This window comes from Antechinus flavipes, chromosome 2, assembly GCF_016432865.1.
Source record: "Antechinus flavipes isolate AdamAnt ecotype Samford, QLD, Australia chromosome 2, AdamAnt_v2, whole genome shotgun sequence".
NCBI lineage: Eukaryota > Metazoa > Chordata > Mammalia > Dasyuromorphia > Dasyuridae > Antechinus > Antechinus flavipes.
Genome location: NC_067399.1, coordinates 300,105,837 through 300,131,067, shown reverse-complemented (window position 1 = coordinate 300,131,067; position 25,231 = coordinate 300,105,837). Strand labels below are relative to the sequence as shown.

The 25,231-nt window shown below is 34.8% G+C and overlaps 1 protein-coding gene across 1 annotated transcript in view; it reads right to left on the bottom strand.

Moving 5' to 3' along the window:
• The window catches only part of PTPN21 (protein tyrosine phosphatase non-receptor type 21), a 108,396-nt gene extending 84,111 nt beyond the window's left edge, over positions 1-24,285 (bottom strand). The window contains exons 1-2 of the mRNA XM_051977433.1: positions 23,697-24,285; positions 16,575-16,954 (exon numbers count right to left, since the gene is read on the bottom strand). Coding sequence (XP_051833393.1) covers positions 16,575-16,754 — 180 coding nt within the window. The 5' untranslated portion in view covers positions 16,755-16,954; positions 23,697-24,285. The remainder of the gene's footprint in view (positions 1-16,574; positions 16,955-23,696) is intronic.
• Between the last annotated feature and the right edge of the window lie 946 nt (positions 24,286-25,231).

Here is a 25,231-nt window from a genome sequence, read left to right as displayed (position 1 = left end):
ATAATAATACTAATAGAGGTAAGGGAGGAGGGGAGGAGTAAAGTGGTTATATATAACATGAATGATATGTATAAGATAGTATTTATTTAATGTGATATATTACCGTCTGTCATCATAACTATAATTAATGCATAATATATTTTATGTTTATAAGCTATATGCTTATAATGTTCCACTAAAGTCCTACTTACTCTGAAACCTAACTGGTACATGGAGGTAAAGCTGATTTCGCTAATGCTACAGGAATGGATTGTGGACTCTCACAAATCACAACAAGGACTAGAGTAGTTAAATCTACCAAATAGAGTACATGGTGCTAAATATGTTATCAATAGAAACTCACAGACATTATCTACTAATGCACTGGTTGTTAAGTTTTGATCTTAGGACATATTTGGACTCTTAAAAATTACTAAGGACTCCTCCCAAAAGAACTTTCTACGTAAGTTATATCTATAGATATTTACTATGTTCAAAATTAAAATATCTTAGTATTATTATAAAAATAGTTTTGACTTCACAGATCCTGCAAGGATCTGTGGGAACCTTAGGGTCAAGGAGAAAAATTTTCCATAAAAAGAAATAAAAGGTTTTGATCTGTTCTTGTGGGGTAAAAAATGACAAACAAATTATAATGTAATATATAATGTAAACAAATAACAGAAGTTCAAAAAGAAAAAAAGTTAGGTACAAGAGCAGAACAGTATTTACTGAGTTTTAGGGAGAATGGAAGTAGTCAAAGAAAAAAATAAGACTAAGGAAAGCTGAATGATAAAGGATGTGCCTTTGGGTTCCAAAAAATAAATCAGCTTCAAAATATAAGATGAAAGCAGCATCTTAAGAAAAAATAAATAAAATAAACAAACAACAACAACAACAACAACAAAAAAAAAAAAAAAAAAAAAAAAAAAAAAAAACCTTGTGCATTTTATTAGACTTCAGGTACAATATGATTTAAGAATGGGATATGATAGCCAAAATCATTTAATCAATCTTAGGTTGCATTAAAGAAAATCATTGTATCCAGAATTAAAGTACCTGTGCTCTCTCCAAGTCAGACCACGTAGTACATAGCTACAGGTACAAGCTATACACCACTGAGGTGATAGACCAGAAATATAGAATGAGACAGACAATTTCAAGCACAGTCAAAATATGGATTTGTTTTATTCAACTATCCTTCCAAGAGAGAGGTTTTTGTGGGGGACAGGGAGTAAATTGGTGAGTAACGAAAGAAAGATATAGTGAGGAAGGAAAAGAGGAAGAAAGAGACAGTAGGGAAGGCAGGAAGGGAGGAAAGAAGGAAGAAAAGAAGGAAGGAACGAAGAAAGTTTTCATGAAACATTTAAAAATATAAAGAGAGCAGAAGGAGATCCAGAAGTAAATCATAGACACAATTAATAATTTCACCCAAGAGAATGACAACAATGAGACAACATACCAAAATTTGTGGGATGCAGCCAAAGCAGCAAAAAGGGGAAATTTTATATCTTTAGAGGCTTACTTGGATAAAATAGAGAAAGAAAAGATCAATGAATTGGGCTTGCAAGTTAAAAAGCTAGAAAAAGAACAAATTTAAAACACCCAATCAAATACTAAACTTGAAATTCTAAAATTAAAAGGAGGAATTGATAAAATTGAAAATAAAACTAAGAGTTGGTTTTATGAAAAAAACAATAAAATAGATAATATTTTGGTAAATCTGATTAGAAAAAAGAAAGAGGAAAATCAAATTGTTAGTTTTAAAAATGAAAAGGGAGAACTTTTCACCAATGAAGAGAAGCAATAATTAGGAGTTACTTTACCCAACTTTATGCCAATAAATTCGACAACTTAAATGAAATAGAAAAATACCTCCAAAAATATAGCTTGCCCAAACTAACAGAGGAAGAAGTAAATATCCTAAACAGTCCCATCTCAGAAAAAGAAATAGAACAAACTATCAATCAACTCCCTAAGAAAAAATCCCCAGGATCAGATGGATTTATATGTGAATTCTACCAAACATTTATAAACTATTTGAAAAAATAGGGAATGAAAGAATCCTACCAAATTCCTTTTATAACACAAACATGGTACTGATACCTAAACTAGGTAGGTTGAAAACAGAGTAAGAAAATTATAGACCAATCTCCCTAATGAATATTGATGCTAAAACCTTAAATAAATTATTAGCAAAAAGATTACAGAAAATCATCCTCAGGATAATACATGACCAATTAAGATTTATATCAGCAATGCAGGGCTGGTTCAATATTAGGAAAACTATTAACATAATTGTCTATATCAAAAACCAAATTAAAAAAATATATATGATCATCTCAATGGATGCAGAAAAAGCATTTGATAAAATCCAACAACCATTCCTATTAAAAACACCTGAGAGTATAGGAATAAATGGACTTTTCCTTAAAATAATCAGTAGCATCTTTTTAAAACCGTCAGTAAGCATCATATGTAATGGGGATAAACTGGAACCAACCATTCCCAATAAGATCAGGAGTGAAACAAGATTGCCCACTATCACTATTCAATATTGTATTATAAATGCTAGCTTCAGCAAGAAGAGTTGAGAAAGAGATTAAAGGAATTAGAGTAGGTAATGAGGAAACCAAATTATCACTCTTTGCAGATGATATGATGGTATACTTAGAGAATCTCAGAGATTCTACTAAAAATCTATTACAAATAATCCACAAACTATGCTCAAAAAGTTATCAAATTGTACACACCCTTTGATCCAGCAGTGTTACTACTGGGTTTATACCCCAAAGAGATTTTAAAGAAGGGAAAAAGACCTGTATGTGCAAGAATGTTTGTGGCAGCCCTCTTTGTAGTGGCCAGAAACTGGAAATTGAGTGGATGCCCATCAATTGGAGAATGTCTGAATAAATTGTGGTATATGAATGCTATGGAATATTATTGTTTTGTAAGAAATGCCCAGCAGGATGATTTCAGAAAGGCCTGGAGAGACTTACATGAACTGATGCTGAGTGAAATGAGCAGGACCAGGAGATCATTATGTACTTCAACAATACTACATGATGATCAATTCTGATGGACCTGGCCATCTTCAGCAATGAGATGAACCAAATCAGTTCCAATAGAGCAGTAATGAACTGAACTAGCTATACCCATCGAAAGAACTCTGGGAGATGACTAAGAATCATTACATAGAATTCCCAATCCCTATATTTTTGTCCACCTACATTTTTTATTTCCTTCACAGGCTAATTGTATATTATTTCAGAGTCTGATACTTTTTGTACAGCAAAATAGCTGTTTGGACATGTATACTTATTTTGTATTTAATTTATACTTTAACATATTTAACATGTATTGGTCAACCTGACATCTGGGGGAGGTGGGGGGAGGAAGGAGAGAAAAAATTGGAACAAAGGTTTGGCAATTGTGAATGCTGTAAAATTACCCATGCATTTAACTTGTAAATAAAAAGCTATAATAATAATAAAAAAAAGAAAGAAAGAAAGAAAGAATCCACAACTTTAGCAAAATTGCAGGATACAAAATAAACCCACATAAATCCTCAGCATTTTTATACATCACCAACAAAATCCAACAGCAAGAGATACAAAGAAAGATTTCATTCAAAATATCTGTCGATAGCATAAAATATTTGGGAATCTATCTACAAGGGAAAGTCAGGAACAATATGAGCAAAACTACAAAATACTCTCCACACAAATAAAGTTAGATCTAACCAATTGGAAAAATATTAAGTGCTCTTGGATAGGTTAAGCAAATATAATAAAGATTACAATACTATCTAAACTAATCTATTTATTTAGTGCTATACCAATCAGACTCCCAAAAAATTATTTTAATGACCTAGAAAAAATAACAACAAAATTCATCTGGAAGAACAAAAGGTCAAGACTTTCAAGGGAACTAATGAAAAAAAAAAAAATCAAGTGAAGGTAGCCTAGTTGTACCAGATTGAAAATTATATTATAAAACCAAAACCATTTGGTATAGGCTAAGAAATAGACTAGTTGATCAGTGGAATAGGTTAGGTTCATAGGACAAAATAGTCAATAACTTTAATAATCTAGTGTTTGACAAACCTTAAGATCCCAGCTTTGGGGATAAAAATTCCTTGTTTGACAAAAACTGCTAGGAAAATTAGAAATTAGTATGGCAGAAACTGGGCATTGACCCACACTTAACACCATACACTAAGATATGGTCAAAATGGGTTCATGATCTAGGGATAGAGAATGAGATTATAAATAAATTTGAAGAACATAGAATAGTTTACCTCTTAGACCTGTGGAGCAAGAAGGAAGTTGTGACCAAAGAAGAGCTAGAGATCATTATTGATCACATAATAGAAAATTTTGGTTATATCAAATTGAAGAGCTTTTGTATAAACAAAGCCAATGCAGACAAAATTAGGAGGGAAATAATAAACTGGGAAAATATTTTTACAGTCAAAGGTTCTAATAAAGGCCTCATTTTCAAAATATATAGAGAATTGACTCTAATTTATAAAAAATCAAGCCATTCTCCAATTGATAAATAGTCAAAGGATATGAACAGACAATTTTCAGATGAAGAAATTGAAACTATTTCTAGTCATATGAAAAGATGCTCCAAGTCATTATTAATCAGAGAAATACAAATTAAGACAACTCTGAGATACCACTACACACTTGTCAGATTGGCTAGGATGACAGGAAAAGATCATGCTGAATGTTGGAGGGAATGTGAGAAAACTGGGACACTGATATATTGTTGGTGGAATTGTGAATAAATCCAGCCATTCTGGAGAGCAATTTGGAACTATGCTCAAAAAGTTATCAAACTGTGCATACCCTTTGATCCAGCAGTGCTGCTATCTGGGCTTGTATCCCAAAGAGATTCTAAAGAAGGGAAAGGGACCTGTATGTACAAAAATGTAGTGGCCAGAAACTGGAAACTGAGTGGGTGCCCATCAGTTGGAGAATGGCTGAATAAATTGTGGTATATGAATGTTATGGAATATTATTGCTCTGTAAGAAACGACCAGCAGGATGATTTCAGAAAGGCCTGGAATGACTTACATGAACTGATGCTGAGTGAAATGAGCAGGACCAGGAGATCATTATATACAAACTACAATACTATATGAGGCTCATTTCTGATGGGCATGGCTCTCTTCAACAATGAGATGAACCACAGCAGTTCCATTTGTTCAATAATGAATAGAACCAGTGAAAGAACCCTGGGTAACAAATGTGAACCACTACATAGCATTTCCAATCCCTCTGTTTTTGTCCACTTGCATTTTTTATTTCCTTCACAAGTTAATTGTACATTAACTCAAAGTCCAATTTTTACACAGCAAAATAACTGTATGGATATGTATACATATATTGTATTTAACACATACTTTAACACATTTAACGTGCTATCTGGGGGAGAGGGTGGGGAAAGGAGGGGAAAAGTTGGAACAGAAGGTTTTGGAAGGGTCAATGCTGAAAATTACCCATGCATATATCTTGTAAATAAAAAGCTACAATTTAAAAAAAAAAGAAAAGAAAAACAAAGGACAAATAACAGTGTGTCTCCTGTGCTTAGCACTGAGCCTGGCACATAGTAGGCACTTAATAAATGTTTATTCAGTGAAAAAAAAAAAAAGAAATCACAACAAAGGACAAGAACAAGTTTAAAAGGAATAAGAGAGTGGGAAGAAGTAAAAGGAATTTCAGAGTTCAAGACCATGGGAGTACAATGATTATGAATAATGACTGAGGTCTAAGGTCTGCTTTAGCTGAAGCAGGACAAAGGTGAATGTCATTGGAGTTAAGCAAGTCAAGGAAGTGTGAGGTCAAGGAGTTAAAGTTTCCTTAAAGATAACTGATAGAGCCTGGATAGACTGATAGAGGACAAGATAATCCCTTCCCCCATAAGAAGAGAAAAGCACAAATGGACAGAAATACTTAGAATGACTGATGAATCCATGAGATCAACTCCTTACAACATATTATGTGCATAGTTATCTAGTTTACTTATGACTAATGGATTTATAGGGTACATGTGATCTGACTCATAGTAGATTAAAGCATTTGAAAAAATCCTTTTGCCTTCAAGATGACCGTTCAACCTCTAAATGGTTTTTTCCCCACTCAGAATTAGGTTGTAGTTTTAGACAGAGTTAGTTTTCCTAGAACTTTCATCTCTGCTCTTTCAGTTCTCAAAACAAATAGCTGAAAAATTGGCACTTGTACATGTAGCCTTTTTAGACAAGAAACACCAGAGATTTTTGCCATTATCAATAAAGCCTGAAATTGGATTTAAAGAATGAAGAAGGCTGAGTTTCTACTTCTTGAGATACAGAACTGGACAAGGGCAAATTCCATGAAATGATTTTGGGAGGAGCAGCACAGAAGACAAGAAATCAGTAGCTTAAAAGTTAGGTACACAAGACATAATAATGACTATAGTAATCTACTATTGATAAATCCAATGACTCCAGCTTCTGAGATAAAAACTCACTATTTAACAAAAAACTGCTGGTAAAACTGGAGAACAATATGGCAGAAATGAGAGATAGACCAAAAGAGGAGAAAACAGATAAAAGTTAAGTGACTTGTCCAGTAAATATCTGAGGCAGGATTTGAACTCAATTTCTTTCTAATCCCAAATCCTGAACTCTTTCCATGACACCAGCTAAATATCTCAATTACATCTTCCCTGAATTTTTTTTTTACTTCTGTGAAATGAGATAATTAGATAATAATCTCTAAGATTGACATCTCTAAGATAAGACATGACTGAAAAATAAATGAACGTCAACAACAAAATGAGTAAAAACTATTTGTAAAACTGAGGTTTACAAAATACTTTCATGATACTACTTGCAACATTATGCAAATACAGGTTAAATGCTCAAGTGATTCAACTTTGATTCTCCTTAATTCATCTTTAGATTAATCTGAATAAAAATGATCACTTTCCCTGCTTCTTAAAGTTACTGACAACTCTCAAGAGATAAAGAAGTGTTCCAAACCTGCACCTGGTCAAATTACAGTAGAATGTGAGGACCTAGGGTATTAACTAGGAATTTTTATGCCTCAGACAAGAGGAAATCAAAGTTCCTTCAGCTGCAGTGGAGGGAGGGACTGAAACCCTGTGGCACCAGAATGAGGAGCGGAGGATGGGGAAGAATTCGCCTACTAGGGATCAACTAGTTCCTTCCACTGAAATCTAACAAGCATTTGTTAAGATGTATTAAGTACAAGAAACTATGAACCTAAGAGGAAGTCAAGGGTTTTAAGAGGCAGAGATGAGGGTAGAGTGCATTCCAGGCACTATGAACAGCTTGTACAAAGGCACGAATGGAATGCTTAGTTTAGGCAACAGAATAACATGAACTAAGTTGGAGAGTAAATGAGGCAGGCTAGGAAGGACTTTAAATGTTAAATTGCGAATGTAGAGAGAGAAGAGGGCCCAGAATAGAAGTTGGGAGATCACCAAAAAATGGATGAGGATAAGGAATAGTGTTGATCAGGGAAGGGAATGAGGCCATAGAGTAGCAGATGGTCACAACTTTCAGTCCTATCAGTAGGTTCAGAAAAAGAAGTGACTTGCCCAAATATAGCCAGGTCATAAGTGCCTGACTATTTGAACCTAGTTCCTCTGGCTCTAAATGCAGTTTTATTTATTTTTCTATTCTATTAGAGTCCCTCTTTTATATAATAAATCAAAGCAAAACACAAAATATTCATGGGACTGACCAAACGTCTTGGTAAATACAAATTAGATTGTTGCCTAATAAATATTTATCAATTGATATTTAACTATTCATAAATTAATATTCCACCCAAAGATGGAAGTAGAATAGTCATTCGTTAATGAGTATAGACTATAGACAATCCAACTTTGATCATATTTCACGCATCTATAGACCTATCTATGTATGTATCTATGGATGTATCTATTCTGTCTAAATTCCTGTGTGCTATACTAAGGCAACAGATAAGATAAAATTAACAGATACTTAAAATACATGAAAAAATTTAATTTTAAAAAATTTATAAATGTTAACTAATTTAATAGGACATAATAATAATAATAATGTTATTATTATCCCATGTGAATAGGAAAAAATGGAGGGGTTGGAAATAAGAGATCAGGAAGGAGCTAGGGTTTTCTCCTAAATGGCTGACTGATTAATATAGAAATAGAGAAATAAAAGAAGTCATAGTGAAAATAGTGAGTAACAAATGAATAATGGAGCTTGAAGTTTCCAAAAGGTATTTTGCAGAGGGAATTCTGCTTAACCTGGTATTTGGGTAGCTGACAAGGAGAACTGGCCAGTGGTAGCTGACAACAATAGGAGACTAGGCCTGGTTTTGTCAATCTGAGGTGATTGGTAATGGAGCTGGATCCGAGGTCTTTCCCCTTCATGCAAATCCATATGCCCATATCCCCTCTACCTCAGAAGGCAGAGGTTTTCCTTTATATCCTCCCTTAGCAGGGCAGTGATTGAAAACTATAAATCAATCCAGAAAAAAAGAAGTACATGTTTTATATAAAAATATTTAAGTTTGAGAAGAAAATAGATTGTTTTATAAATAATACAAATTTATAATTCTTTGAATCTGATATCAAAGAATACTTTATGAAGACATGCTTGAAAGTAATGGTTTACACCATACCTTCAGTTCAATGTCACATGATATCAAAATAAATTATAAAAACATCTGTTCAAAAGACAACTAAAATAACTGTGTTCCTTTAATACATTAAATAACACAATTCCCAACACTATCATCATTTTCTGTGTTCAGAATAAAAATGAAAGTTTGTGGGAAAGAAAGCTAAAAGGCAAATATATTAGTATATAGAATTCAGCATTTTGTATGTAAATGTTTAATTAGTTACAATGGGAACAACCACATTACTCAGTAAGGCTAATCTGGGCAGAAAACAGTTCAGATACTGTTTAAACTATTTTCAAACCACAGTAGGTATCACATATTTCAATTGTTACAACTTGACAAATTTAACTGAAGGAAATTTCATTCAGAAAAAATATATTCATTCAGAAAAAGTATATTTTGAGATATGAAAAAATAACATCGGGAGAAAAAAATGGCCAAAATTCAAAACTCAATATTTTAAGAGATCAACAGTGATTTTCCGGGAAGCTGGAAACCAGAAGAGAGGAGGATTTCTTTCTCAGTTATGAAAGGTGGTAGAAAGGAGTGGGGTAACAAAGATGGCTTTTCTCATTGCTAAGAACATAAGTGAGAAAAATCTAAGTACTTTTTTTCTTCCTTCCATGATTTCAGCTGGCAAAAAACATCTGCTAGGGCAGCTAAGATGGCTTAGGGGATAGCATACTGATCCTGGAATGAAAAGGACCTGAGTTCAAATGTGACCTCAAACATTTGGCACATAGTAGTTTGTCTGACTCTGGGGAAGTCACTTACATCCAATTGCCTTTCAAAACAACAAAAAAAGAAGAAATCATCTCCCTAGGTTTCCACTGAAAATCCCAAATTTTGACACCAGTCAGTTCTCTGAACCAAATAACATTTCAAAATAGTTCTGCATTCTAAAACAAAGCCAAATTCATTGCTAGAGTATTCACTGTGTTGGCGAAATCATTTTAGAAAGTTGTTAAAGATACTTCAGAGTAACAAAAGAAAAAAAGAAGGATAAAGAAAAAGAAAAGAGGGAAGCAGACTCTCCTGAATTCTAGTTAATAACTATAATATTTATAGTAAATTCTAATAGATATAATAATACATTATTATTAATAATAGCAGTGGTAGAAATCATATTACTACTAATAGTAATAATAATCTGGGCAGCTAGTTATGGTAGATACAGGTACAATGGATAGAGTTCAGAGTCTGGAGTGAGGAAGATTTCTCTTTCTAAATTCAAATGTAGCTTTAGACACTTATTAGCTGTCACTTAACCCTGTTTGCCTCAGTTTCTGTAAAATGAGCTAGAGAAACACATGGTGAACTACCTCAAATGGGATGATAAAAAGTCATATATGATTGAAAAAACCACTGAACAATAACAACAATAAGAACTTATAATGCAGGTTTTTCTAACTCCAAATTCTACATCAATTTAAAAAAAAAATTAATTGCATCTTCATTTTTTAAACTTTGAAGGATAATGTCATATACCAAGAGAAAAAAAATCTAGTATCAGTAAAGAGATCCATGTTAACAAAATAAAAAACGATTGAAATATTAATTTCAAGAGCTATTTCTAAAAAGCACCTAAGGGGGAAAAAATCCTAATAATTAGGAAATCTAATCAGAAAAACAAACCTCACTCATTAAAATTAGAAATGAAAAAGAAGAAAGGTAAAAGAAATCAAGAAAATTATCAGCAATTAAATTACTTTAGATAGTTTTATGTAAATATTCATCCATTATTCTCAAGTTTATCTACACAATATTAAATATTCAAATTAACATGATAATTAATGGATAATCTATAAATGAACCAATATCAGAAGTAAAAAATCAGATTTACTATTAAAAGGGAGAGGAACAGAAAAGATACAGAAAAATACAGATGAGAATATTTTAAATCAAACTTTTAAAGAACAAGTAATTCCTATGCTATGTATTTATAAAAACAAAGAAAAATGATAAACAATCCAGTTCCTACTGCAATAGAAGTTAAGAAAATCTTTAATAAAACAAAGTATTGTTTCAAGTTCTTCATATATATGAGAATAGTGGAATCTTTTCCTTAAAGTGACATAAAGACTATTCTCTATTATTGTTTGGTAAGAAATGATCAACAGGATGATTTCAGAAAGCCCTGGAGAGACTTACACTAACTGATGCTGAGTGAAAAGAGCAGGGCCAGGAGATCATTATATACTTCAACAACAATACTATATGATGATCAATTCTGATGGACCTGGCCATCTTCAACAATGAGATGAACCAAATCAGTTCCAATGGAACAGTAATGAACTGAACCAGCTACACCCAGCGAAAGAACTCTGGGAGATGACTAAGAACCATTACATTGAATTCCCAATCCCTATATTTTTGCCTGCCTGCCTTTTGGATTTCCTTCATAGGCTAATTGTACAATATTTCAGAGTCTGATTCTTTTTGTACAGCAAAATAACAGTTTGGTCATGTATACTTATTGTGTATCTAATTTATACTTTAATATATTTAACATCTATTGGTCATCCTGCCATCTAGGGGAGGCGGTGGTGGGAAGGAGGGGAAAAACTGGAACAAAAGGTTTGGCAATTGTCAATTATATAAAATTACCCATGCATATAACTTGTAAATAAAAAGCTATTAAAAAAAAAAAAAAGACTATTCTCAAAGCTTCAATTTAATAATATGTACAAATTACAGGCAAAAGAAGCATTCTCACTGAAGAAAGGAATAAAAACCAGAAAATCTACTCTTATCACCCTTAATTTGACATAATCTTAGAAATGTTAGCTATAGAGATTAATATGGCAATAAGAAAGAAAAAAAAAAAAAAAAAACTAGAAACAAACATGCTCCAAAATAGGGATGGTAATGGTTGAATAAATTATGGCATGTAAATAGAATATTGAGACAAATAAATATTAACAAGCAAACCCTCATTTCTATATATTACTTTAGGGTTCCTAAAATCTTTCTGCATAATAATTCTGTAAGGCAGGCAATAAGAATATAATCCTCATTTTACAGATGGGAATACTCAAGTGTCTGAGGAAAGATTAAAACCTTGTCAGTCTACCCTAACTGCAAGTATAGCATTTTTTTCTACTAGACCTTGCAACTCAGAGTGGGGGAAAAAAGAACCAAAATATACATAATTATTACAATTATGTAAATGCATTAAATCTATAAGAAAATTCATGTTAAGTGTGAAATATAACCATATTATACATTTAAATGTACAAATTTAATAATTTAATTAACTATGTAAAGCATTTAAAAAACAAATCAGCAAATAACAGAAGGGCATAATTATATGTACAATCATTTAAAATAAAATAAATGGAAAAATTTGAGTGGAATGAATAGAACACATATCTTGAGTTTTTGAATGAGAGAAACAAAGAAAAAATAAATCAAAATTAGTGAAAAACATTAAAAAGGTGATAGTATCTTTAATTTCTATTAAATAAAAAAAATTTATCAAAGTTGATTAACTTTTGCAAACCAGCACTAAACCCAAATGAGTCCATAAGAAATATGATTTCATTGTAAATATTTCTAAGTTGATGACTTCCTAAACTTATCAACTATAGTGATTCTATGTATCTAGTATAACAAGGATCACAAATATTATAGGTCTTTCTTCAACTTCTATTAAAATCTGAAGTCAATATCTTAATATTCTAATTATTTTAGTAAGATATTTCTTTTGTATTGTAAGGAAATAATCCTTTCTTGATTAATTATTTCTTTGGGTAAACATTTATTTTTCAATTCTTTATTTCAATAACAAGGAAGGAAGAAAGGGAGGGAGAGAGGAAGAGAAAGAGGAAGAGGAAAGGAGTAAGGGAAGAAGAGAAGGAGGAAGAGGAAGGGAGGGAGGGAAGGAGGGAGGGAGGAAGAAAAGAAGGAAGGAAGGGAGAAAGGGAGGGAGGAAGGAAGGAAGGGAGAAAGGGAGGAAGGAAGGAAAGAAGAAAGGAAGGAAGAGGAAAAGAGGGAGAGAAGAAGGAAGGGAGGAAGGAATGAAGGAAGGAAGGGAGGGAGGAAGGAAGGAAGGAAGGAAGGAAGGAAGGAAGGAAGGAAGGGAGGGAGGGAGGGAGGGAGGAAGGAAGGAGAGAGGAGGAAAGGAAAGAAGGGAGGAAGGAAGGAAGAAAGAAAGGAAGGAAGGGGGAGAGAAGAAGGAAGGGAGGAAGGAAGGAAAGAAGGAAGGAAGGAAGGAAGGAAGGAAGGAAGGAAGGAAGGAAGGAAGGAAGGAAGGAAGGAAGGAAGGAAGGAAGGAAGGAAGGAAGAGAGGGAGAGAAGGAGAGAGGGAGGGAGGGAGCTAGGGAGGTTTTAGTGAATTGTGTAGACTCAAAATTGTACAGATTCTGCCTCATGAAAACTTTGGTATATGGAATCTTTGGTATAACTAGGAGACCTAAAGACTCTAATATGCCCAGATTAGCCACCTGAATGTGAATAAAAATGAAGGGGGGGAGGAAGAGATAAGCATTTAGTGTACATTTTCTACATACCAGTCCTGTAATAATTGCCAGGGGATACAAAAACAAGCTAGCAAGATTGTCCTGGCCCACAAGGAGTTCACATTCTAAAAGGTTAAGACAATGCATTAAGGACTGTTAGTGGGGAAGAAGTGGAGGATAGTTTTAGAAGCAAGATTTTAAAATGCTCAGAAAGTGATGGACAAATTTGAAAAGATAAGGCAAAAGTTTATCAAAGTTCAGGTTCCCCAAGGAAGATGATGAGAACTATGCCCAATCCTTGATGCCATATTTTAGGAAGGATGCTAATAAACTAGAGAATATCCACAAAAAAAGGCAACTCATATAGGATCTACTGAAAGAATAGGAAAATCTCTAAGATTTCTTTTAGTTTCATAATTCTAGGTTTGCTAAAACAGCATTTAAGACCAAAGACATGAAGAAAAAGGAATCACTAAATTTTTCACTAAATTTTTGCCATTTTAAGACTAAGCAATAACACATTTTAATTTCTAAATTCATATAAATACAAAAATATCCAAAATACAAATAATTTTGAATTTGTTAAATAAGGGAAAATGACATATAATTTATTGGCTATTCCAGAATTGGTCATTTGACTTGAGCTTTAAGTAGAAACGATTATTTGTGGATAAAATAATATGGATAAGTCAGGGAAGGAGAGATCCATAAACATTTTTTAATACATAAAATGACAACATCTCTATGGGTTTGGAAGGAAATGTACTAGTTATAAGGGAAAAGGGAAGGAGAGAATCCATTTTCTCACTCTTAAAGCTAGTAAACACGAAAAGGAGGTGAAGGTAAGGAATGGATTGTTATCTTCAAGTACAAAGAACCTCTTACATGCCATGCCTTTTTTCAAAGCATCCCTCAATTTCAGTAAAAAAAAGCAGCCATCACAAAACAGGTGAAAAATTTCCTGATTTTTTAGATCATTCAGAGGTAAGCAATCTCTTTACCTAGAGGGACTAAGCAAAGCTGGTGAGTTGAGCAGACCTATGGCATGGGTGAGATAAGCAAGAAAGGGGGAAATGGGACAACAGATGGCTCAGAAAGAAACAAAGGAGAGCATAAATAGAGCAACAGGGCAGTTAAGTAGTACCATAATACAGGAGCACCTGGCTTGGAGTCAAGAAGACTCATCTTCCTGTATTCAAATCTGACCTCAGATACTTTCTAGCTATTTGACCCTGAACAAGTCACTTAACCCTTTTTGTCTCAGTTTCCCATCTATAAAATGAGCTGGAAAAAGAAATGGCAAAGTTCTCCATTATCTTTGCCAAGAAAACCCCAAATGCAGTCACAAAAAAGTCAGACAGGACTGAAAAGCAAATGAACAGGAAAGTAGAGAGCAATAGTTTAAAGAATTAGTCATTGATCCTAAAGACACATTACTTAACTCTCCCTTATAATAAACTGCAAATTTAAAAAAAAAAAAATCTAGGCAGGAATATGAAAAATAACGAAGTGAATTCTACATACAAGGCAGTTTGTTAAATTCTGGCGATAAAAAGACAAAAATGGAATTGGAGAGACTTATATCCTAAAAGTTAACATGTCAACATACAGTAAGGAAGGGCACTGGAGTCAAGAGTTCTGGATTTGGATTACATCAAATTAAAAAGCCTTTGTACAAATAAAACTAATACAAACAAGATTAGAAGGGAAGCAACAAACTGGGAAAACATCTTCACAGTTAAAGGTTCTGATAAAGGCCTCATTTCCAAAATATATAGAGAACTGACTCAAATTTATAAGAAATCAAGCCATTCTCCAATTGATAAATGGTCAAAGGATATGAACAGACAATTTTCAGAGGATGAAATTGAAACTATTACCACTCATATGAAAGAGTGTTCCAAATCATTATTGATCAGAGAAATGCAAATTAAGACAACTCTGAGATACCACTACACACCTGTCAGATTGGCTAAGATGACAGGAAAAAATAATGATGAATGTTGGAGGGGATGCGGGAAAACTGGGACACTAATGCATTGTTGGTGGAGTTGTGAACGAATCCAACCATTCTGGAGAGCAATCTGGAATTATGCCCAAAAAATTATCAAATTGTGCATACCCTTTGATCCAGCAGTGTTTCTATTGGGCTTATATCCCAAAGAAATACTAAAGAAGGGAAAGGGACCTGTATGTGCCAAAATGTTTGTAGCAGCCCTATTTGTAGTGGCTAGAAACTGGAAAATGAATGGATGCCCATCAATTGGAGAATGGCTGGGTAAATTGTGGTATATGAATGTTATGGAATATTATTGTTCTGTAAGAAATGACCAACAGGATGCATACAGAGAGGACTGGCGAGACTTACATGAACTGATGTTAAGTGAAATGAGCAGAACCAGGAGATCATTATACATTTCGACAAGGATATTGTATGAGGACATATTTTGATGGAAGTGGATTTCTTTGACAAAGAGACCTAACTAACTTTCAATTGATAAATGACGGACAAAAGCAGCTACACCCAAAGAACGAACACTGGGAAACAAATGTGAACTATTTGCATTTTTGTTTTTCTTCCCGGGTTATTTATACCTTCTGAATCCAATTCTCCCTATGCAACAAGAGAACTGTTCGGTTCTGCAAACATATATTGTATCTAGGATATATTGCAACATATCCAACATATAAAGGACTGCTTGCCATCTAGGGGAGGGGGTGGAGGGAGGGAGGGGAAAAAAAATCGGAAAAGAAATGAGTGCAAGGGATAATGTTGTCAATATAAAGTAATCATTAAATAAAAATTTTTTAAAAAAGAGTTCTAGATTTGAATTAATCTCTCTCTTTCTTCAATTACAAAGCAGTATAAAATAACTAAGTACTGTTTCCCAGGCATAGTTGTAAAGATAATAATCAGAAGCAAAATAATTCCAACCAGCACATTCTCTATAGAATTATAAGGTTTACAACTATATGTATCCAACTCTTCCTTATGAATGAAAGGTATGAATTAAATAATCGAAAAGATGTTTACAATTAGGTTTGGAGTGTTTTTAGAGGTAGGAGATTTACATTTTAGGTTGTTTAACATACTTTTCATTCCTGGAAAGAGAGTTGGCCAAAAAAGTCTTACATTAAGCTTCACTAAGACAAAAGAAAAAAGTTTACCACAGTCAACTGATAAAACAGATAATCAAGAACTATAGAAATATGATGACCAAAGTTCAAATCAAATGTGATCTTTAATAAATTCAGAGAGCCCATCTTATCCAGATGACACTAAAGATTCTCATCTTTATCACACATAATCAACTAAAAATTTTTTCCTAGTTAGGAAAAAGTAGAACTCATTCAATAAGTATTTATTAGTATGTACTATCTTTCAGAGGCTATGGATAAAAAACAAAAAACAGAACAGTAAAGAGGAAGTCTAGGCTTATCTGCCTACCTCACGAAGCTCGAGTCTTTGGGCTACAGCTTCCAGGCTTTCCTGACCAGTGCTCTCCACAGAAAGTGTGAACTCCACAAACTCATTGTCTAACAGCTGGATTCGGGCAACCAAACAGCTCTTGCTGGACACCGTATATCGACGAGTACGTTTCAGTTTCAGCCCAAATGGAAGTGGCATCTTATCTCCCCTTCTCTTGTAAAGAGGCAGCAAGGAAAAAGCACCACCACTGACCCAGTGGAAGGTAATGGGGAGAGATTGTTGATCTCCTGAGGAATTGAGAGTTGTAAAGTCTCAGGCTGCTCATCCAGCAGCGTCTGCAGCCATTAAAAAGCATCTGATTCTCCAAGGTCTGAGTGAAGGGATCATCCACCAAAGTACTGTGAAAAGAGAAGATGGATCTGTTTATTAAGGATAAGCTGGTAACCAAAGGATTAGCTTTAAAATAAAACAATGAGTCTTCATCCAAAAATTAGTCTTCTCTGACTTCTAGAGAAATATTTAGAGCTATGGTAGATGTTAAACTGCAATTACTAGGATTATATTCCTTAATTTCAAACACATTTGAAAGACCTCATCTTCTACTAAAACATTTAAGTACAAGGCATGCGCTATTAGAGATTCAAGGAAGAAAAATTATGTTTCCTCTCCCAAAAGTAATTCTATTCTATTGAAGGGAAGAGGGGCAGGAATGACCTATATATATACATCGGCTTAATGAAGGCAGGACAGCAATCTAGATAAAGTACTCTAGGAATATTTGAGAAAAATAACATTCAGATGAAGGTGAGGGTGAAAAAAAGCTTCCCAGACCAAACAGCACCTGAGTTGAATCGTAAAAGGCATGGAGATAAAGAGGGAATGTTTTATCAGGATGGTAGATACCAGATATAAGAATGAAGGGAGGGTGGAAAGATCTAGTGGTTCCAGGAACTGAGTAATCACATTTGGCTGGAATGTAGAGTGTGTGAAAGGAAAGAATGTTAAACAAAACTTGAAAGGTAGGTTAGAACTCAAGATTATTAAAGAGTTTTAAATGCCAGGTTATGGAGTTTGTATTTAAGACAATTGGAAGTCACTAAAGGATTTTAAACAGCAGAATGACATGACCAATTCTATGCTTCAGAGAAATTATTTTGGCAGCTATCTGCTAACAATGGATTAGAAGAGAGAGACCAGTTGGAAGGCTATTACTGTAATCTCACCTAAAAGAGGCCCTTAACTCAGGTGTGGTAAGGGAATTAATATGGCATACAGGTAGAATCAACAGGAATTAACAAGTGATTTGATATGACGCAGAGGGAGGTGAAGAAAAAGAAGTGTAATAGATGACTTCAATCTTTGGAGCCTGGGCAGATAGCAATGCCATCCACAGAAATGTAGCAGTTAAGTTTCCCATAGCACTTTGTCCAGAACTTTTCTATAAATTATCAAATACATACATGTCTATCTCATACCATGAATTTCTCATACAGAAATTCTTATTTTCATTTCTGTCTCCCTAGAAGCTATGGCATTGTGTCATTGTAGGTGCTTAAAAAGTGTTCATTTGTTGATTAAAGGAGAAAATTAATTCTAATCAAATGTCCATTAAAATGAAAACATTAATTTTATATCTTCACATCCTAGATAAACATTTTCAGCCATGCAATCTGCACGGTACTCTAGCCCTCATATCCATTGCTTTCAGGACCAGAGAATAAGACTGTGCACCTAATGACATCTTGATTTTTAATAGGCCAGCTTTAGTCTAATTTTGCTCAGTTGTAATCCTTTTCTGCACTGCATTTCACTTCTAGGCCATTTCCAGCTACCACCATCATTCCTTCCAGCTCCCTTATATGTGTAGTTTTGCCCCACTGAGATACAAACTCCCTTGAGGAAACAGGGAAGGTACTGTTTTGTTTGCCTTTTCAGTCTATCTCCAGCATTTACTAAAATGCCTGGAATATAGAAAGAATTTACTTTAATGGTTGGTTAGGAAGGGGTTAGGAAGATTAAAATATAGAGAAATTCATTCAAAAGATATCAATAAAATTTTATTTTAAAAAAACATTTATTTGGTATCTGGAAAATTGAGCAATCTCCCAATTCCTCTTACTTCCCCCAAATACTCTAACAGTCATTCCTAATCCCCTAAAATATTCACAGGCTTTACAAAATTTTTTTCTTTATAGAACTTGCAAAGTGTTTATATATATATATATACATATATATATACACATATATATATGTATGTATATTTTCAAGTCTTTGACAGTATTCAAAGATAAAGAGTTAGTGAGATACTGGAAAGCATACTAGAGTAAGAGTTCAGAAAAATGTAAACTGGAATTCCGTTTTCAATTACACACTAGCTGTGGGCAAGTCACTTAAGTTCTGTGAATCTAAGTTTCCTCTCTTTTTTTTTAATGGTGTTAATATCAGTAGGGGAGGAATATGGTGGAATGGATAGAGTACCAGACCTGGAGGCAGGAAGACTCTTCTTTCTGAGTTCAAAGCCAGCCTCAGACACTAGCTATGAGACTGGACAAGTCACTTAACCCTGTTTGACTCAGTTTCTTCACCTGTAAAAAAGAAAATCAGCTGGAGAAGGAAATGGCAAATCCATCCGTATTATGAAGAGTTGCACACGACTGAAAGAATTAATAACAGCATCAATAGCTACTTATCTTAAGGGTTTAGAGCATCAAATAAAATAAAGCACACAAAGCCCTTTGCATTCTCTAAAAGATTACGTAATTACCCATCATTATTACAGATTAGGAAAGTGCACCTAAGAGGACAGTGATTTGTCCAGGGATCACCCCCTTCGTTATTAACAGAGCTAGGACAAGAATCCAGTCCTGCACACCTCGGGTCCAGTCTGCTCTCTTATTATAGCACAGGACTGAAGAAAATAAGAGACCTTCCTCTAGCCACTCACTGCACCCCACACCTACCCCCAGGTCCTAGTTTTTTCCTTTTTCAAGTGTGATCATCACCTGATATTTCATCTTCAAGGTGCTATACTCTCCCGCCCCGCCCTTTTTTGCTTTGAGGGCAAAGACATCTTTGACTATCTCCAACAACTGACATAACGCTTCATACTTAGTACGAATTTAAATGTTTGAAGATAAAGTGCTTTGAGATCTAGTTCTAAACGGTTCACTTCTTAAACCCTGATATCAAGAATGGAAATACACATTCTATAAACATTAGGGAATTAAGAAATCCTGCAGTAGGGTAGATAAATCGAAGAAAGCGTAATTAAAGATCCCCACAGATGAACCTCGCGGCAAGAAGTTTCCCCCCTCCTAATCAAAAATCGGGAAGGCGGGGCTAGAATGTATCAGTTGCACGTTCCCCCCCCCCCCAAACTCTCGCAGCAATGCGGAACGCTCTTTGTTTCGAGGTCTGTTTCCAGCGGGACAGATTTCAGATGGGAACAATCCCCTTAGGCGCTCATAGTGGAGCAAAACCGGAGGGGGCGGGGGAAGGAGTGATTAGAACGAGCGGAGGAAACATTTAAAGGGACAGCCGTCTCGACTGCTGGCCCGAGGAAGGGCCCGAGGAGAGCGCCTGGAAAGAGAACGGCATCGCATTTGAGGCTCTCCAGGCGGGTAATCCGAGGCTGCAGCAGCATTATCGGGGCCTAGCGACGCCCCCTCCCCACCTGTTCTCCCAGCTCCACTAAGAGGAATGGCCTGATTTCCCTCCTTCTACGAGGTCCCCCTCGGATTTTTAGATCACAGACTTTAAAAATCTGGGAGTTCAAAGGTCAATCTGGTCCACCCCTCAGGTTGACATGTGGGCAGAAAAAGTGAATCGGCCAAATTATATTTAGAATTAGTAGCTAAATCAGAATTCGAACCCGGATCTCCTGGCTCGAAATCCAGGATTCTTCTCCAGACATTACAACTTTTATTTTTAAAACAATTTAGAAGGACGGGGGAAGGGTGGCAGGTTAACTTCCCGTACCTCCAGCTACCCAGTTCTACTTTTCTTCCCAACCTAAGATAAATAGGAACGGAAAACAGAGCCAAAGCCAGGCTGTCATTTAGGGTCTCAGTTACCTAGGTTAAAGTAGCTGAGTGGTCGAATGGACCATAGTGAACAGACCTGAATTCGAATCCTCACTTCATCTGTCTCAGTCTTGGTTTCTGTAAAACGGGGATGATAACAGCACCTACTTTTTTATAGGGTTGGTTGAGTTCAATTCAATAAACACTTACCTAACAGGATTCGTTCAGTTAAATTCAATAAACATTTATTAAGTGACTGCTAAGAGCAAGACACTGTGTTAAGAAGTGGTGATAGAAAGAGAGATATAAGACAGTCCCTGTCCTCAAGGATCTTACAAACTTAATGGGGGAGAAACATGCAAGACAGTATATACAAAGCAAGCTACATACAGGATAAACAGGAAATAATTTAAAAAGGGAAGACAATGGAATTAGTAGGGATTGGGGAAGGCTTCCTATTAAAAATGGGATTTTATTTGGGACTTAAAAGAAGCCATGAAAGTCTGTGATCAGAGTGAAAGAAGAGCATTTCTGATGTTGAGAAAAATTCTACAGTTCCTATCCATTACCAAATGCAATATTTATGGAAGGCTGAGTATATGGTACCATACAATGGAAGAAAATTTTTTAATAGGGTAGAAAGTACATATCCTGATTTGAATAGCTTTACAATGCAGCTCCACCTAATACATGGGCCCAAAGTGATAATAGTTTTTAAATATATACTTTCTCTACAACTCACCAGTGAAGTTACATAGATAACAATGAACTTTTAACTTGAAAACTACCAGGAAAATAGATGCTAAGATGTATGCAGATTTGTAAGTGCCATGATGACTAAATACAAATATACATACAAATCATAAAAGTATGGATTTATACTACTTTAAGTGCTTAGATAGTAATGATGTATGTGTTTTGGAGGGAGAAAGGAAGATGCCAACTTCTTTGATAATAACCTATCATATTTTCTAAACAGATAAGAGCTGTTGAAAACATGGAAATAGTCAATCTACAACAAAAAAACTTTTACAAAGTCTTATGAGGTTTTTTGTTAAATTTCTGGTTATAATTTTTGCAAAAAAGTTTCCATGATATCATTAAGCAATAAATTTAAATTTCAATATGAAAACTATGGAACAGTCCTTAAAACACAAATGAAACTAGGTCAGGTAACAGAAAAAGATGAAAAACAAGACATGTGCCTATATAAAGAGAGAATACAAATATTTACATTCTGGGATGTTCCAGATATTGTGATCTCATAACTACAAAGAAACAAATGACTAAGCTTTGAAGGCAACCCATACTATATTATATAATTTAATTATTAACTTGTGCATCAGATTAAGTAAATGGAGCAAAAATGAGGAGGACATGGGGGATTTGTAGGGGGAGATAGCAGAAAGTTTTAAGCTTTTTTTTTTTTACAAGCTCACTGATAATTAAAAAATGTATATTTCTACTTGATGTATTTTTTGTTATTAGCATGAATAATTTTTTAAACTAGATATAATTTCCCTTCAGAGCTAACTACTATTGGAAATGACTTAAGGATAATAGATGGGAAGAGTGAAGAGAACGTTTGCTAGGAGTAAATCTTTTATAAAAATAGACTCTGTAGTGTAAAAAGTGATGCTGTACACCAAGACAAAGTTAATGCAGTTACACTTTTTCTTAGTTCAATTCTTTATGCACTTCTTTTGTAATGCAAGTAGGATTTAAGAAACTGTTTATATGGTTAATCATTCTAATAAAATTAAGCTGAATAGATACTGCAGGCAACTTTTATCTATTTTACAGATAACTTGAGATATTTTTTCTCAATATGCCAAAAGTGAATTTTTAAAGACTCATCTGATATTTGTTGATATAGTTAAACTCTTTGTTGACTAAAGTTTTCATCTATTTACAAATTGTAAATCTGTAGTGATTGTCAGGTGATATCCAGTAGGGATACTTATTTATACATTAAAATCTTAAACCTGAAAGGCTTGACTACTAAAAAAAAATAGGCATAGAAAAAGTTAAATGTGTTATTTCATTAGAAACTCTTAAGTCAGGCAGATCTGCTTTTGTAAACAGGATTTGTTACTTCTTAGAATATTCCCAATAATCAAAAAGTTTCTTACTGAAATATAACTATGTTTTGTGAAGCTTTTCCTTATTAAGGCTTCTTAGAGTAACTACTGAAAATAAAGCAACAACTAAAGCATTATCATCTATCGGTAAAAAGAAAACAGCATTTAATAACTCCAATGCTTTGAATATTAACCTGTTTCTCATAAGACAAAAATATTCATACAAGCAAATGCAAAAACTTAAGGATAAATTTCCTTAATTGTACCATGTTTACTGTTGTCCAAATGCAACTGTTATATACGAAACTAAAAGTTTTTTTTTTTTTTTAATCTAGCAGCTGTCATTTAGTATTAGGCTAACAGCTGGTGTCATTTTGATCACATGGAATTTTTTTTAAAATGCGCACACACACGCGCGCGTACACACACACACACACACACGCACACTAACTATTATAAGGCTTTATCAGCAAAAAGAAAATGAGACCAGCATGCCCAGAGCATCTAATCAGTATCCGCCGAAATCACAAACCTGAATTTAGCAGACCGAGGAATTTCTCTCCCCACAGAAGCCACACTCTTAAACAAAACAAAACAAAAACACCTCCTCCTCTTTCTCCCCAACCAAAAGTTTTTTTCTTTGCCAAACTCAACAAGTATAAACCATTTTAGCAGACCGAAATGTAGACAGAATTAACCACCTGGTTTGAAACTGGACCCTAAAAGGACAAATTGAATCAAATTATAAGTGAAAATGCTCCCTTAAGATTATTTAATAGATAAGTCCATGGAGTAGAACATGAAAAGGAAGAATTTCTTTGTGAAACGTAATCTCTTCGAGAACAGCGATAGCATTCATGGTTTCCAGAACTAGCAAACTGTACACAGAAGAAGCCTACTCATAAGAGAAAATGCCACTAAGTTACACGTTCTGTCTCTCGGGAACAGAGAGGTACTTAGTTTCCAAAGCATGAAACTGTATCAAACAAAGAGAGCCCGAGGTGGCTCCTTTGGATTTACTCTTGATCATTATTTACCTGTTGCAGTGATCCAGCTGAAGAGGTTCTGAGGTCACGCATCCTCAGCTACAAAACACAAACAGTTCGAGCTCTCCCTAGAAAGACATCTCTCACCGGTCTTCCTTCACAAGGGTCTCACTGCGTCCCGTGGGTCGGGAAGGGCATGCCAGGCTCCCCTCCAACTCAGTCTTACTGAAAACATTCCTTACTTCCTGTCTCAGAAAACTTGGTCTGTGTATCATTCCACTAGGTAAGGACTCACAGGAGGGCTGGCGGCCACGGAGCGCTCGAGGGAGCTCTAGTAAGCAAGTGATCCGGGAGAGCTTGGCTAGTGAGAGGGCGCGAGAGCCGGGGTCCGAGAGCCGGGCTACACAAAGGCACCCCAGGAGGTGAACTTGGCAATCATCTCCTAGGCAGTTAGCTCCAGGCAGGGCAGAAAGGGGTAGCTTATGGGGGAGCAACGAAGCTCTAGGACCTCGGGGTTCCTTTGCCTTGTTCTTGGTGCTCCTATCGGCTCGGATTCTTCGCTGGATAGTGAAGGTGCAAGTTTCCTGGGAGGCGTTACTTGTTCTATCCACGCGGACGGATACGGAGAAAAGGAGCGAAGAGCCCGTATGCTTGCAGTCCATGACCTCAGAGAGTTGGAATGTCAGGCCGGAGAATGTCAGCGGCGGGACAGCTGCCGCGCCTGCTATGGGGGCATTACAGAAATAGGGGTTATAACGAATCGTTTCCTTTTTTAATCATATGACTACTTATTTTAAGGCTTTCCAAATGAAGCCTGTCTTTTTTATAAAATACAGTGGGAATATTATTTCTGTGACAGATAATTAGTTCTTTTGGAATTTTCTGTAATATTTTGTTATTTGTTTGTTCTATAAGGCTACTTTAATGCCTGCTACTTGAGAAAGTTTGGACCCCCTGAAATCAGATACTGAGTTTTGGTTTTGTTTGGTATGATTAGCTAAAAAAAATTCTCCAAATCAAGAATTTATAAAATACTTAAAGGGTGTCATTTAAAGAAAATAAATTACATAGTAGTCTGTTGAAAGAAAACTCAAATATTTGTGTAGCAGACTATCCTGAATATATGGCTGACTTTTTTTAATTTAAAGAGAGAATGGTACCCATAAAAAAAAGTAAGATAATTTTGATTCAAATTGTTTTAAAATCTGTATCAGTTCAGAAAAATCTTTTTAAAACAACAGCATGCTTTTAGAAAGGAAAATTAGCCTAACTTGAATAAACGTATTCTTTCCAGTAGACATCAAAGTTTGTATATTTAGAAAGAGAATAGAGAAGTCCTATGGAGTTGTTCTCTTGGTCTTTGGTATGGAGCTACAGTGCTTTTCAAATCTTAAAGTACTGTATAGATATTAAATATCATCATTATCTTTAATCCTTCCTTCTCTTTTCCTATAGCTAACCAATTTTCATACTCAGATATTTTTTCAATATAGAGAAGGTGGAATTTTCTCTATTCCCTCCTCTAAGATTTTCATATCACCTCAGTTGCACCATGTTTACTTTATATTGCAAATATCTTAGCTAAT